This window comes from Harpegnathos saltator, unplaced genomic scaffold (genome assembly GCF_003227715.2).
Source record: "Harpegnathos saltator strain DR-91 unplaced genomic scaffold, Hsal_v8.6 scaffold54, whole genome shotgun sequence".
NCBI classification, from domain to species: Eukaryota; Metazoa; Arthropoda; class Insecta; order Hymenoptera; family Formicidae; genus Harpegnathos; species Harpegnathos saltator.
The window spans coordinates 859,252-876,821 of NW_020230360.1; the positions used below are offsets into that span (position 1 = coordinate 859,252).

Sequence of the window (17,570 nt, forward strand, 5' to 3'; positions counted from 1 at the left end):
ACAATCTGTTGGCAATGGCGGGCGATGCATAATGCCTCATGAACTACATGCCTCCACTATCTATCTCGAATGTGATTTCACCTAAAAACTGCGTGGAGCGTGGGGTGACACATCATATACATTCATTCGTTAATTTCCTTTAATTAATATCCGAATAATTATTGTGTTAAAATTGTTGTTCGCAAAATGGCAAGGGATTTTCTCGGTAAATTTATTGAGTTACATCAGACACCTTATATATGCTCTTAACGGACTTGTGATTTATCTTTGTTTTAAAACAAGTTTCTCGACGAAACTTTTCAAAAAATATCAATTTCTATCTCCAATTGTATCGTGAGATAGAGTGAAATCAGCTGTGAATATTGCATCGAGTAATAAGGCTTTTCTAAAATGACGCAACAGCAGCCTGTGAAGGGTCGAACACTTAAAACGCGGCAGGTTCCAGTATAAACAAGGAATGTATCGCAATACATTTTATATCAACATTTAATAAAGTATCTGAAACATTAACAAACGGATATGAGCACTACGCGGCTGCTCTTAATGTACAGCTAGTGGATAGTCCCAATATTTCGGGTCTCGATCGATAAATCGATCTCCGTCATTCGCCCTCGTGATCCATACACCGCCCTTATCAGCTGCGATGAGAGGAACATAATTATCGACGCCTGCAGACAAAATGCGACGAGGTCTTTCGCACGGCAAAAAGTAACACAGTAACTGATAGATCTCTCAGTTTTCCTGAAAGAGTAGATAAATCTCTACCGCACACAGAACATGTTCTATTCCTTACGATCTGAAGAGGATGCCAAAATGGATAACAAACTCTAACAATGTCGAGAATGTAAAGGCAAAACTTCGTATCAAATAAACACTAACAGAATCTCACGCTATTTTTTATATTTCATGCATATATATAAACCGGTATCTTAAACTTTCTTTTATCGATAAAGGCGCTAATAGCAGCTTATAACCAATCAGAAAATTTGCAAGTCAACATTTGGAGCCGCTTTCATTGTCAAAAAGAAATTCAGAATATCGGGCATAGGTCTTACATGTAAATGTATTGTTTTGTTTTACCATATTTAGCATAAATAACCACGCATGTATAGAAATCTTTCTACAAACTTTTTATATATATCTTTAAGCTTCTAAATCCAATTCTAAAGGTACATCAATGTTTAAAAATGTTTCTTCGAAATTTTCCTAAACGAATAAACACATGTCCAATATGTACAAAAAGTTGCAGAACTTTTATATCAAACAAATATTTATACTAACTGACGACTCAAATGTCGTACAAAATGTCAACCTTAAATTTTTTTTATCATTTTCATTATATATTGATCTATTCTCTAAATCTTTTTTAGAGAATTGAATTTTATCTTTTTACCTAATTTCATCGTGTAAGGACATTTGTAATGTAAAACCAAAACTGTACATGAAGAAAGCTAGTATTTCATCGGTAAATTTTTCAAGTATGGCGTCCTCTTGAGATCCTTCTATATCTATTACAATGTCATTCGTCGCGACAATAGTCGCAAATTTATCGCGTGAACTTACCCGACGTTGCCTTAGAAGCATCAAAGTGGTATAAAGATTGTACATTGATTGACTGTTTTGAAAACGTCGGCAAATTCACGTCATGAGTTTGCAATCATCGTTGCGACAAACACCTTTACTGCGTTGCTTCTTGCTAGCCGACGAGCGTTGCCGCGTTTTGCATACGAGAGCCATATGATATCGTGTGTAGTGTATATCATGTATTTCTGTGTGTATATCTTTGTGTATACGTATGTATATGTATAACAATGCATCCAAGTTTCAATGCGTAACAAATTCGATCCTTCCTCTCTATTTTTTTAATAAAAGAATTTACATCCTTATACTTCTTGCCTCTTTCTTTCGCATTCGTCTTGCCCTTTCGACAGAAACCTTCCTTCTGCTTGTCTACGAATATTCCTTGGTGTCGATATTGTTGGATATACTTGTTACGATATTCCAACACAAGTAACTTCATGATACACGTTAACTCCTTTCCGGAAATGGTAAATTCTCTTCTCTTACTCCCCTTTAATCCTTTCGTTTCTCATTTTTCCTTTTACCTCTTGTTCTCTTCTTTTCCTCTCTCTCTCTCTCTCTCTTTTATCCTCACTGCCGATTTTTAATTGATTCGCTATAGTTGATAATTCGCTAACGTGACAACAATTTTAATTTGCACGAGTGAATATAATTTCGCATCGAGAACTACATTATACGCGCACTTTACGTAGCACTCGAATGAATCGCACTTTACATACTCGAGAGACGCAAAGAAACAAAATAAGCGAAAAAACGCGAACGATATATTCTTCTATCGCTGTATGCTTGAAGTTCCGAGCATGAGGCGTAGTAACAAAAAATTAAGCTTCTTGTTCGCCTACGTGCTGCGTAGTCGCGCGATTATTCCTAAGAAGATTTAATTATTAGTAATAGGGGGAGCAGCCTTTCGCACTCGTTTCACAAATTACACGCACAGATACACTCGAATATGTATGAGCTCAAATTCACCATAACGTCTCCCCCTCTCCACCTTCTTTCTCTCTTTCTCTTTCTCTTTCTTTCAATAATGAACAAATAAAAGTAACTTACATCACTGTAAAAATTAAGATCGATATTGCCCTGAGTGCCCTACTATCCGGCTAACGGAACTTGATCTCCGTCAGTTTTTCCTTTCGATTTTCCCATATGTTAGAAAAAAAAGAGAAAAGAAAATGCACGAGTCGCGACAATGAGAATCTTGCAGATGCGTGAAAAGAAATGACAGTTCCCTCGAATCGGTGGTGTCGCGGTTGTTGGCCAGCTGAGACCTATAATGTCGAGTTTCTTTCATTCTTTTTTCGTTTTTAATATCGAGAATTTACATGTGAATAAGGACGTTATTTCGGTATGAATCTTAATTATCTGCGGGATATCTGTTGTCCAGTGATGCTTCCCCGACAGACACCAAGGAGACATAGCGTGAAAATTATTTATCCAAAAAATCCCGGAGAACCGTTTTATTATGATTATATATCACAGATCGACTTCTCTCTTGTTATATATGTCGTGTAATAAGTTCATTGCCGGGTCTCGTGCATCCTTGCAACCGTGTCTCGTGTCTTCCTTCTCTCTAACCGCTAATCATGCTGTGTCTCGCTGAAATCGGCAGATGAGCGCGCTGAATTTCCGTATCTCTCCAATCCTTCAACGGAACGTAGCAGCACCCCCCGTCGCGCAATATAGAAATAGTGGCTTTACAAAAAATCGCCGCCGGGAAGACGTAGGACATCGGTCGTCCCTCCTGGCGGCATTCGCGGGCTCGTTAGAAAAATTAGCGATTTTCTCCTTTCTTCCTTTTATATTCATCCGTTTTAATCATAATAGTTATTTCATAAGATCATTTGGCGCAGGCGAAAAATAGATTATATATGTTGCGTACTGTCTCTCCTCACTTCCAACTCTTTTATCATTCACTTTCTTTGCTTCTTCTTCTTCCTCTTCTTCTTCTTCTTCTTCTTCTTCTTCTTCTTCTCCTTCTTCTTCTTCTTCTTCTTCTTCTTCTTCTCCTTCTCCTTCTCCTTCTTCTTCTTCTCCTTCTTCTTCTTCTTCTTCTTCTTCCTCTTCTTCTTCTTCTTCTTCTTCTCCTCCTCCTCCTCCTCCTCCTCCTCTTTTTGTATCATATCTGTTTTTTCACATTTCTTTGCTACTTATTATATTTGTCCCAATTTTCTTTTTTTTGTTCTTTCGTTATTCCTCGCATTTCCCTTTTTGACCATATATTTCTTTCATTTTTTTCTTTGACCACTTTCTCATCTCCTATTCGCAAACTTTGTTCCTGTTTAATACTCAATAAGGCGATGGACTTAGCTCTTCTTAGCGCTTATAAACTTAATAAATTTTTGTTTTGTTTGTTTGTTTGTTAAAACGGGCCAAGGAGCTCTTAGCATAACTCGGGGCAACTCGGCAGGATATTTGTGTGAGCTAGTACCGTTATATAAGAGTATAGTATCCTTTCCTCTTCTCCGGTATTTATACGCTGTTTAAATGTATCTTGTGATAAAAATTCTCATTTTTCCTCATTGCCCCCCTCCTTCTTTCTCACACATTCCTCCCTCTCCCACCCCGTCAAAGTCTTTCTCTCGCCCTCTTAGTATTTTTTTTTCTTTTTCTTTTGTTAAAATGCGTACAAACGGAGATGCTGAATTATATAATGTACATTAACGTATCAAGGGAGACGTGACGTTCGTATGACTTATCGGTTATTATTTGTATTTTCATTAGTTTTTATTACTCATATTACTCTTTATTACTATTTTATTATTATTTATATCTTATTATTTATATCTTTACTTAGTAATTATTTTTTTATCGATATCTTTTACGGTCAAATCTTTGCCGCTATTTCCTCTTGTCATACTCGTTTCTCGTTTCTCTTTATATTCGTCCACCATTTACTCGTTTATTCGTCGTTCATTCATTCTTTTGTTTTTCGTAGTTGTGAGCACACTACTTTTCCTACTATCTCGTTTCTCCTGTCCCGCCACTATTCGTTTCATCTTCTTTCACGGCTTTTATGTCTGGGAAAATTTTCAAGGATGATTACGCAAAGTCGGTAAGATAATTAGATGACTCCTTTCTCCTCATTAAATTACATTAGTACAAGCTTCACACAGCCAAAAAATGAAAAGCACTTAAAACAGTGCTCAACACTATATAAACGAGTCCTCGAGATTAATCAATTAATTAATTTAATTAATTCACGAAACAGATTCCGACTGGCTAAAATGGCAGGGATGGCCGCCATCGCGTGCAGCCTTCGCGGTTATAAATTCTTTATATATTTTCTTTTTGGTATCTTTAAATTTAGCCTACTAAATAGTTTATTCGAAAGTCATTCGTGTTCCGTGTACATGTTTGTGTATCAGTATTTGTGGCATTTTGTGTATCTGTATCTGTGTAATGCGTATACATATATTGAATACGCAAACGTGTATATATGTGTGTATATAGTAACATTAGTACTTTCTACTATTCAAAAATTATTTCCCTCTCCTTTACAAATTTGTAAGCGATGTGTTCGTACTATTCTTGCAATTTATCTGCCCCGTATCTTCTCCCGGCCCCCATTAGAATTACATATACATATTTTAGGCATACATATATCATGTATATGATATATAGGGTATTTCGTGAAATATAAGGATCAATAGAAAGTTATTATTTCTAATAAATTCGAGGTCGACTTTTTTTTGAAAAAAGATCAGTATGAAGATCCAATTATGGAGAGAATCGTCGTACGATCAAAATTAAAGAATTTAAACTAACGAGTTTCGGTATATGGACAGAAACACGAAGTATCAAATGCAACGAGCATAATGTAAGCACTGACAGACAAATCGAAAATAGTGGCAACAAGCCGTTGCCTTGAAGCGACAAATTCTTCGACCGCAAAATCGTCAAAGAATGCAACTTTACTACCGATTTCTGCATTGTGCACGATTCACCCTATATATATATATATATATATACATATGCATTCACCCTATATATATATATATATATACATATGCATTTACACGACATAATACTCCACTTGTCCAGTCATAACAATTTAATCATCAGAAACGTCGTCCGAACAATAACAAACGTTTGCTTTAACTCTTACATTGTTATTTCTGTAATTTTAATATATATGTACGTATGTATGTATGTATGTATGTGTGTGTGTGTGTGTGTGTGTGTTTATATATGTATGTGTGTTGTGTGTGTGTATGTGTGTGTGTTTGTGTGTGTGTGTGTGTGTGTGTGTGTGTGTGTGTGTGTGTGTGTGTGTGTGTGTGTGTGTGTGTGTGTGTGTGTGTGTGTGTGTGTGTGTGTGTGTGGGTGGGTGGGTGGGTGTGTGTGTGTATGTGTGTGTGTGTGTGTGTGTGTGTGTGTGTGTGTGTGTGTGTGTGTGTGTGTGTGTGCGCGCGCGCGTGCGTGCGTGCGTGCGTAGGTGTGTGTGTGTGTGTGTGTGTGTGTGTGTGTGTGTGTGTGTGTTTATACGTGTGTGTGTTTATATGTGTTTATACGTGTGTGTGTGCGTTTATACGCGCGCACGCATGTGTGTGTGTGTGTGTGTGTGTGTGTATTCACATGTATGTTTTCAATGTATATATGTATATGTGTGATATTTAAATATATCACTTAAAAACGGTCGTCTCGATCTACGAGCACTTTCATTCATTTATTTCTCACCTCCATCAACTTTTTTTTACTATTTTCTTATTTCTTCCACTTTTTCATCTTTATCTTCTTCTGTTTTTCTACGTCTCAATAGAGCGAACATCGCTCAAGCAATTTACGCACGTCGCCGTACCTCCGTTGTCCTTTTCTTAAATGCAGAAGAATTCATTGGGATCGATTCTGCCTCTCACGCATCAAATTTATCATGACCGCGACCGTACTTTATTTTACGTTAGGCAATTAAGTTTTAGCAGCTTATTGCTATTTTTTTTTACTTTTAATTCGATAGCGCAAGATCAAACAAGGGAGAATCGATCGTGACGAACCAGAGCCGGCTCCTAAAAATCGGTAGTTGCTCGAGAGAGGTATCGAACCTGCTTTTAATTATATCATGTTTTTTATGTTTCTCTGAATCGTAATATCCGCGTAATATCCTACCCAGCCTGATTATCATATATACGTTATTATTAGTTATTATTATTATTATTACTATTATTATTATTATTAGTTATTTCTTTTTTTTAGTAAGTCAAGAAAGGGAACTCGACAGTTTACTCCTGTTCGTGTCTTCAACTTCTCGCGACAATTAATTAATTATTTATTAGCGACAAATCATCTTTTTCTTCTACGGCGACAGCGGAATATAACTCTAGCTTCGTAGCGAGACTAGTTTTCTTTCTCTTGTTTTCTCTTTTTCATTAATTGTTACCTAGTTATTTCGGAATGCATCTTCGACTCGCATAATCTACCACCATCATTATTTTTCTCCCGTTCTTTTTCGCTTGTATACTCTCACAAAAATGCGCTTTTACATTCGTCCATTCTCTCTTTCTCTCTCTAAAATATACACTCTCATCTTCCACACATTCATCCATTCATTCATCCTCCACTCACATCTTACAGCATTTCTTCGTTCTCCCCTTTGCTCTTTAGTTCCCTATTCCGGCGGATTCTCGACGCAGAGGACACTTTGATAATCGACAATCGCTTCATCAATTCTCGCAGGCCTGTGGAAAGGACCATAGGGGAGAAACGTTCCTTTCTCACTTCCCTCGGGAATGCAAGTGACTTAATTTTAGAGAAGGAACATCGGCGACTACTTCTGTCCGGACTTGTTTCAAGTTCTCTACAAGACGTACCAAAGCCACATTCCCACGTTTCAATGCGCAATGTCGAAAAGTTAATGCTTCCGCGACACCTCGTTTAGTTTACTGTCTTTCCTATTTTCGTTACGTTGTTTTCGCATAAAATTAGATACGGCGTAATGGAAGTCCAACGGATTTGCTTTAGCAGGGATTCGCTTTAACACGACGACTTTAGTTTTGGCCGAAAAGAATTTTGCAAATTACCAATCAAATTTAATTTCAACGGTTCTCATTCTTTCTCCCGCAATCCCTTTCCCCACCCTTCTTTTATCTTTATTTTTTTGAGTGAGAAAACATCCAGGATAAATAAACCGATTTTTACTACTCAATCAAATTGATGGGAGACTCAACAAAATATCGGAGAAAAAAACAAACTGAATTTAAATGACCTGCCCATTTTTATGAACTCATCGTCGTAACAAAAGCTCCACCCTTCGCGTTTGTTTTGGGTAGATGACGAAAGTCTGCCGATGGAAACCGAACGGAACAATCACGCATATGGTATTTCACAGCATTTTCTTTCTATTTAACAGCGGACCATTTTCTTTCTTGCTTATGTGTTCATTTTGATCGACTATATACAACCGCTTGATCGATTCTAAAAAGACTTGGAATTTTGATACGATTATTATCGATAACTCCGACGCAACGACAACGATGTCGTAATTCGTCATCTAATGACTACCTTCGTACATTCTAACAGCTACTGGCTGTCTAGTGAAATAGATTCTTGCTACCTAAATACTTCATCATAGCGTGTTCCATCATTTTTGTTCAGTAGTAGTACCAGCGGTAGTAGTAATAGTAGCAATAGTAATTAATAGTAATAGTAAGTAATAGTGAGTAGTAATAGTAAGAGTAGTGATAGTAGTAGTGGTGGTGGTGGTGATGGTGGTGGTGGTGGTGGTGGTGGTGGTGGTGGTAATATAGTAGTAGTAGTAGTAGCAGTAGTAGCAGTAGTAGCAGTAGTAGCAGTAGTAGTAGCAGTAGTAGTAGTAGTAGTAGTAGTAGTAGTAGTAGTAGTAGTAGTAGTAGTAGTAGTAGTAGTAGTAGTAGTAGTAGTGGTAGTAGTGGTAGTAGTGGTGGTGGTGGTGGTGGTGGTGGTGGTGGTGGTGGTGGTGGTGGTGGTGGTGGTGGTGGTGGTGGTGGTGGTGGTAGTAGTAGTAGTAGTGGTAGTAGTGGTAGTAGTGGTGGTGGTGGTGGTGGTGGTGGTGGTGGTGGTGGTGGTGGTGGTGGTGGTGGTGGTGGTGGTGGTGGTGGTGGTAGTAGTAGTAGTAGTAGTAGTAGTAGTAGTAGCAGCAGCAGTAGTAGTAGTAGCGGTAGTTGCAGTAGTGATAGTATTAATAGCAGTAGTAGTAATAAATTATCATTCATAGAATATTCCCGCGTTTTAATATCTCTTTGTCACACATATTCTCTTTCTAGACATTCCTCTGTTGTTCTTTTTTTTTTGTTAGCTAAGCTGATAGTTTGATACGTAATTTTTTATATTTTGCTCCTTTCATTATTTCTATACCTTTTTTCGGATTGAATCGGCGAGGCGAGAAAGATTTGAATATTGCATTAAAAGCATATTACGTAAAACTCTGTAATTATTGTATTGATAATATCTTCTAATTCATCCTCTTCGTTTCTCTCTCTCTCTCTCCCTTATTTTCCCCCCTCCACTTTTAATTCCATCCACTCCTCTTTATTTCTCTTATTCTTTCGCTCTCTCTTTCATTCCTTCTATTTGTCTCGCATTCTATCTCAATCTCACGTTTCTTTCACACCGTTTTTTTCATTTTCACTCTCATTTTCTTTCGTTCTCCATTTTTCATCCATTTTTTGTCTCCTCCTCATGTCACTCTCTTGCTCACACGCAACCTTTTGCATAACCTCAGTCATCACCATTATCGACCCATGACTATTAAAAGACAGAATTAACTATATATTAAATTTGCTTCTAAGATTACCTAGTGAATTAATTGTTGTTGTTTTCTTTCTTTTGTATGAATTGCTTACTCTCTTGCTCACTCACTTTGTCATAGTTTGCCGTGTAATCGATTATAGGTCTGAAACAGCCGATATATAATGAAGTATAAGAACAAGGAGCATGAACTGATATTAGGAACTAGCAAACAATGAACATCAAACGATGAATACAAGGAGTAGACTTCACAAGTAACGCGCGCGTTTCCTTACGTTCATTCTTCGATCGATTATAAATATAAACATTACTCCCATCCTAAATTGCAAAGGACACTCTATTACACTTAACTTCTGGATCGTGTCTATTTTCTAATTAAACGCCTCCTCTAAGTACTTCCCCTATTACTCGCATTACAAATCGCATTGTTGAAATTAGTACTATTTCTGTCGATTTTGTTGTTTGACAGTATCTATTTTTAGATGAATTTTTACCGCTTGCAGCTATTCCTTTATTCTTTACGTTAGCATTGTTAACTAATTTTTTTTCGATTACTTCTTGCTCCTATATTTTGTTTCAACTCTTCATTATGCATCAGCCTTAAACCGCAAGTTTCTTCACATCTTCATTTTATTCTAAATAAGAATTAGCTAGCCTCTTTAGTATCAAATTAAATATAGTGATCTAACCGTTGTTCTCCTTCTTTTTCTCTCTCTTTCTCCCTCTCTCACTATTTTTTTCGCTTTATTTCAACATAGCTTAACTCTGTTGAAACATATAGCGTGCCCTTGGACCATTTACCTCGTTCCGTGGATTACTAGGTCGATTCCGAGTCGATCTTAAAAAATTGTGAAAAAGATGGCATCTCAACGTATTTCCAACGTATTTCCAACGAGGGAAAAAAGATTCGGAATCGTCAAAGAAATCTGCGGATCAAAAGGAACATGGCTACTTTGGGAACACCGTGTATACACCGACCAATGGAAACCAAATTGCGCGATATATAGTGGATAGATATTAAAAAGATTCACCTAGAGCTGCATTCTGTATACGTTTATACAATAACTGTCGGCATGATACGTGTCGTCACGCAGCTATTTTATACCTGCTTATAATTATACCTACGTAACGACACTTAACTAATCGACAATCGTCGACAAATGTGTATCGAATAGTAGCCCAGGGCTACTTTGTTATCTTTTTCTCTCGACTAAGTCAAACAACGATCAGAAATCGCCAACTTCGAGAGGTGGAAAGAGGACTCTTTATATGTTCTTCTTTCTTTGTTTCATATTTCATATTATATTCTTCCCCCTCCTATGTTCTCGAATTTTACATGAGCGAAGGCTTCACGACACGGCTTTAGTTCCCGTCGAATTTCTTCTTTTCCTTTTTTTTTCCTTCGATTCGTATCAGTATATCGAGGATCGATCGGATCGAGTCGATTTGGCTCCGCAGGCATAATATACCTGGGGGAGGGGGGAGGAGGCGATATAAATCGAGAATGGTGAAATGGCAGTCTTAACGATTCTGTGGTGCTTCCGTCGTACGGAAAAAAGGTAAAATTCCAGATGAAGATATTCGGGGAGTCTCTTCGAAGAGATTTTAAATACGAGGATCGATTGATGTGGCAATTCGTTTTTCAGACAGCTTGCGAACGGCCTCCCCGAACTTCAACACAATATGTCTTCCTTTTCTTCTTCCTCTTTATAGTACGAATTATGTTAATCGTGTAACTTAACACGTGAAGCACACGATATAACTTATTTCTTCTTTTTTATCATCATCAACATCAGAACATTATACATCATAGTTGGAAATTGTGTTCGCGGAGCACTTATCCCACGGGAGATTTACCTCAGGAGAAGAAGAGGAAAACTGCAAGTGTGTAAATATTTCCACCTAATGTCATGTAACACGTTTTCCTCGTTATTAAAAGGTTACTCTTGACAACTTCGGGGCGAATCGGAATTTAGTTCTGCGCTAAGAATCTCTCTCTCTCTCTCTCTCTCTCTCTCTCTCTCTCTCTCTCTCTCACACACACACACACACACGCACACGCACACGCACACGTGCGCACGCGCACGCGCGTACGTACACATATGCACACGCACACAAAATGACTCTTTGATCATTGAGCTTCGATAAAAACGAAGAACGCGAATTTTATGAGCTACTTTTAATACACACGCGTACTTTTTCAAACTTGCACACATTGTCGTCAACGTCGTCGTCATTATTCTGCCTTTTTCCTTCTAAATCCTCTTTTCTCTAGTGCAGACAATCACTCACTCGAATTTCGTTTCTCGAAAAGTCATTGTCGCATACATCGAGGATAAAAATGTACGCGCCGAAAGGCTGAAATTGCGATTTAGGCATTAAACGCGCACCATCGGCAGACATCTTCGATTTTTGATTTTACGGACGCTTCTCTCTGATTCTTACTACCGCTCACACTAGTTCGCGTCGGTCTTATTGTTATTATAATATTCAAATTGTCGCATAATCTCTCCTGAATTCGCTGTCGAGACGGACACGCACCCTCGTCGCTTAACACTGTCGCCTAGTTCCTATCTCCTTTTGTATATAAGCGTGAATAGATAACTCTTACATATAGTACGAGATTTTAATTATGACGATAAACTTGTGCAACTTGCAATTTGGACGTCAATAAATAACTTTTCCCCTTAAAAATGACGACTAATTTAAGTAATATATGCTTTGATTTTTAACATCATAATACTAGATTATTCTCCAAGCCACATTCCATCTACTTATCTTAATCGCTGGAATCTTTTTTAAACGGCGGGGGTGCAATCCGATTGGCAGAGTAACTTTCGCAATCACACATGGGTATCATCGAAGTCTTATTTGCGTCATCATTTCCACATATATACATACATAAATATATATATATATATATGTATTGTATGTATGTATGTATGTATGTATGTATGTATGTATATACATACGTATGTACGTATGTGTATATATATTTATGTATACATATGTATATATAGCTGTCATCGAGTTGTTATCGTTAAATCCGTAATTAAACTCTCTCTTGTCAGTTTGAACAAAATGATGGCACCGTTTCGACTTCGATCTTACCGCTTCTTTGTCGTTCATGTAGGTGTATTTTACGTGTGCAGGTGCGCGAATGTAACGAATCGGACAAATGAATCGTATTACTCAATCGTCTCGCTTAATGAAGGTACCATACAATACATAGTAAGTATATACAGAAATCGATTTACTTAATATCCTTCGAAAAAACAAAAGATCAAAGAAAAACGGAATAGTCTTTCCGCCACATGACACAGTCTTCCCCCTTTCTTCCTTACACACACACACACACACACACACACACCCACCCACACACGCGCTCACCCACACACGCGCGCGCTCACCCACACACACATATACATACACACGCACACACACGCACACACACACACACACACACACACACACACACACACACACACACACACATGCACACTCTCCTCCCTTTCTCTCTCTTTCTCTCTCGCCCCTCCTTTCTCTCTCTCCTTTGCGTCTGTAAACATCGATCCTTCGGTCCTTTGGTCTTTGATGCTTCTCTCGCGAACTTTTCCGCTGTTTTTCCTCTTTTTCATCTCTTCCGCAAGAACGTCTTTCAAGCGCATCCTCATACGCACTCGCGATTAATCGTAAAACGTACTTTAACTTACCGTCGCCCTATATATATGGTACTCGATTAATTTTTGTATCGATAATAATTAATATAGTATTTCTGGTACGATCCACGTTGCTTTTCCGCCGGCCGGCTCCCCCCTCCCCGTTTCACTCGTCCAGTTACCGCAAACTAGAAGGGCCCGCAGGGGTGGGGGGACACTCGACGGCGCTTATAAGAAGACGCCGCGATGTTTCTTGAGTATCATTTGTTATCTTTACCTCTTTTTTTTTTTTTGAACACTGGAGTCGGTGGTGTGGGAGGTTGGGGCCGCACGCACGTGCGCACGCACGCGTACACGCGCACGCGAGCGAGGAATATCCCGTCCCCTTCGTTTGCACGTGGGTCCTTACGTGGGGCGCAAGTTCTCCGAGTGACTTGGCGTGGAAAGTGACGACGATAACGTCTCGAGAGAAGACGGGAGCAATCTCGATTTTTTCCCCTTCTCTTGCTCCTCGCTCACACCTCAGGGCTCATCTTTCTCTCTGTTTCTTTTTCCTTTCTTTCCTTCTTGCCTTCCTGTCTTCCGCTTATCACGATGTCCCGAGTGGAAGAAGGGCCGATTAGCTTCCTCGGAGGATCGCGAGCCCCCGTAAATTCGCGACCCGGATCTGTGACGCCCCGCGTAACTGACGGACCTGGCTGGACAAGCTTCTTAGCAGGCGACGACACTGGCGCCAGCCACTACGACTACGACGAAGTGTGAAGGAGGTCTACGTCAGGCACCGCAGGGAGCTGCAGCTGCTCTTCGACAACTGGCCCAGCAACGGCCACCACGCTGCCACCGTCTCCTTCACTGAAAATCGATTCCAGGAAGAAATGAAGACGATGATCGCACGAACGGGAAATAGAAACATGTAGGTAAAATTGCCAGGACGACGGATTTACGTACCTAGTAGTCAGACGTCAGTCTCGATGCTCATGCAGGCTGGATTGATATTGTTATTATGGCGGGGGTTACAATTGGACTTCTTAGTAATCTCTGGATGAGTGAACAGGGCACCCTCTTCCAACTCCATTATGTCCGACGAGGACTCTGACATCGAGACCTTCTTCAGACCTGTGAGACACATGCATGGAGATACGCGTTCCCATCAATAGCTCTTCATGGAGACTTTCGCGATTTACGCATGTAAATTCTACTTTATTCTACTGACAGCCCCTCTCTAACTGCGTCGATCAATCCTCCCTGGAAGAGGAACACATACCTAAAGTGCCAGGAAGATACGGACAGCTAGTCACATGATTGAAATTCTGCGACTGCATCTCTTCCTGGTCAGTCTCACGATGATAGAAGTAGTTGAAATTGGAGACGATAACGGGGACAGGCAGAGCGATCGTCAGGACGCCGGCGATCGCGCACAACGAGCCCACGATCTTCCCCCAGACTCCCACGGGCCTGCAACACAATCGATAGAACGACGCGTTACATCACTAGGTCCTCTGCCGTACATTCGTATGGGAATCGCTCGCAAATTTCAAACTCGGTGCTAGGTGTGGTGTTTCTATTATGTATGAATCTGCCGAGTCTGTGTCGAGAGAGTGTGGCGCTACTTATGCGGTACTGGAGGCTCCTACAGATACATATTACACATTATATATATATATATATATAATGCATACATTATATATAATATATATATATATATATAATATTACACGACACACACGCACACGCACACACACACGCACACACACACGCACACACACACACACACACACACACACGGTCACCGACGTGCGTTGGCGGAATGCTAGGAACGAAATCGCCCCCCTCCCCCCACTGGTGGGCCGCCTCAGTCTCAACACACATCAGGACGATACATTAGGTATACTCAATACTTGCTGGACTCGGTGGTAGTCGATGACTGACGAGATGATAGGATCCGTTTCGTCGGTCACAGACCGATACCCGAGACCAGCTTCCTCCTCGGTGCGCTTCAAGGTAATTTCAATTGACTCCGCATTCGGCCAACGCTACGCGATCAATGCCAATCGTTCCTGACCGTATAAAAGTATAGCGGTGAGAGACGCGTGTCTAGTATAAGCGGGCGCTCTAGGCTAGACTAAGGGACTAACGTAAGGACTCGCTAAAAAAATGGCTTCTTCTGTAACATGTTGCTAATGCCTTGCTCTCAATGGGAAAGCACGCTGTGCTTGGCCTCGTCGAGAACGAGACGCGACCACATGCCGTTCACACAGCAAGTCGGAGGTCACACCGCCGACTCCCCAGATCTATCGATGCGGTCGCACGCCTCGTTACGACGAAGCCTGGAGCGGATTTGATGTGTCGATGATGCGCGGTGTGAACGGGTACTTGACCGAATCGATGCCTGAAGTTTTCGAGAAGAACGAGACAATCGAGTGTCATTCTTCGATTCTGCAAACGTCCGCAAAATGCGTCAGAATAATTACTCGTTGTGTATCCGGGAGAGACCACGTCAAATTACTGCGTCACCACCTCTGGTGGCCCTGATCAAAATAACGCGATGCTTTAGAATTATTCGACGTTTTCCAACGTCGTCGAGACGACAGGAATCGCGGCGAAAATGATTTCCCGAATTAAATTCTGAATATCTAAATCGTCGAGAATATCACGGCGTTGATTATTCGCCGAAGGAAACTGAAAAGCACGCACCTTCCGTGCAAACTTCTCTTGAAGTTGAAGCATGAATTAATTCGGTCAAGTTTTTCCCCGTTCTTGAACCGGCATTTACGATAAGGCACCAATTAGCTTAGCGATTACGTGCGAGTCGCAAGCTCACCGGAAGCTTTCGCCCACTGTACGGATTGATTGAGTCAAACACACTCGAATATCAGTGATACGCTACTCGACTACGTAAGTACGAACGAAAAGCTCGTCTCGTGCGCCTCCTTAATCACCATCCGCTTTTCCTCGCGTCGTCCTCCTTCGCTTTCTCGTTTCAACAATTCTGAAGACTCTTATAGTCGAGCAATTTGAAAATTGCTCCGAGACAATTCAGTTTAGTGGGCGAGAAATAACAGAAACCTCTCGGTTATTACGACGGGAGACTCCACATTTTACACAACCGCAATTGAGGAACGATGTGCACTTTAATTTCTGTCGAGAATCATAGACGGTATCGGAGCAAAAGGGCAAATTCTCGTTGTCGGTTAACCATAAACGCGCGATCGAACGTGAACTTTCCATTGGTATTTAAGTATCGATGTAGCGCGCTCCCGTAGAGATGAACGACGAAAAACTCGCCTACGTCTACGCGGCACTTGTCTCAGTTAAAATGTGAACAATCGTAAGTAATATCAAGACATTACATTAGTCGTAAAGAAAGAGATCATTCCCGCGTGATGTCACTTGCACTATGGGCCTTCGTGATCCATGACCGATGGTGATCATAATAATGACAATAATCATGAGAACAAGTGGGTACGAGCAAGAAAGCAATGTTCACAATAATAATAATAATAATAATAATAATAATAATAATAATAATAATAATAATAATAATGATAATAACAATAATAATAATGATGATAATAATGATAACAATAATAGTAGTAGTAGTAATAGCAACAGTAGTAGTAGTAATAGTAGTAGCACAAGTAGTAATGATAATAATAATAATAATCGTGACAAATCGTAATGCGTTAGTAGTCTAGGCTCGCATGCTGGGCAATCATCAGGCAAAGGCCGCATGCATCTGATACTCCCATCAACCCTATCAAATCACCAATCAAAAAATCTCACAAGTCCGAGACTCGAGAGATCCTTCTCTGAGATGCACACGCAAAGATTTACTGGAATGTCGAGAGCGAGGAAAGAAGGATCGAAAGTGATGCCGAGACGCAATTCACTAAATGAATATGAATGAAGTCAAAGGCGATCCGAGTATTCGGAAATCTCTCTAGGACTAAAGCGCGCGTGAAACGGTCAGTTTGATAGGTCGAAGTTCGCCGAGCTAGAGTTGATCTGGAAAATCCTTTTTTAACGACACGAGCAACGCGAAGACATGAAAAGATGAAGGGATTTTGTTTCCGGATCCTTCATCGGTACGAGTTAACGATATCTCAGGGTGTGATTAGATAAATGCGTCGACAAGAAAGAAGAAGAAAGGAAATGGGAAAGAAGCAAAGTGAATTACAAATGTGCCTGTTCGACGCTTCGCCCGGTAAATCTTATCGGTCGGTTCTCCCCTTGTCCTCACGGCATCTCCCCTAAATATCGTACTGGCTGCTTCTAAAACTTTCCCGTCGCATTGGCAATAAATTGTGTCATGCGTAAACTCGACACCACGGGTCGATGGTGTCGCTTGGTCGCGTCAATCGACGAGGGCGAATTGCGCTCACTCCTGCGCAAAGTTGATCGTCAGCCATCGTTCGCGTCATCGAATTATTTCTAACGAGGTGAACAAAGACGCGACGATAAATCGGTGGCCACACACGCGCCTTGACATTTCTCCACGTCGCCCGGCGAAATAAAATGTCGACAGTTTAGAGTGAAATGCATTTTTGCCGACTATTCTTTATCCTACGTCGTCGCGCGTTAACTCCCTCTTGCATTTTCTCCGAGGGAAGG

The 17,570-nt window shown here is 40.3% G+C and overlaps 1 protein-coding gene across 13 annotated transcripts in view; it reads right to left on the reverse strand.

The window, feature by feature from the left end:
* Positions 1-13,231: 13,231 nt before the first annotated feature.
* Positions 13,232-17,570, reverse strand: part of shaker (potassium voltage-gated channel protein Shaker) — a 176,524-nt gene continuing 172,185 nt past the window's right edge. For all 13 annotated transcript variants that reach the window (XM_025303357.1, XM_025303361.1, XM_025303360.1 and 10 more), the window contains 3 exons: positions 14,224-14,414; positions 13,908-14,075; positions 13,232-13,811 (listed from right to left, as the gene is read on the reverse strand). In XM_025303357.1, coding sequence (XP_025159142.1) covers positions 13,915-14,075; positions 14,224-14,414 — 352 coding nt within the window. In that variant the 3' untranslated portion in view covers positions 13,232-13,811; positions 13,908-13,914. The remainder of the gene's footprint in view (positions 13,812-13,907; positions 14,076-14,223; positions 14,415-17,570) is intronic.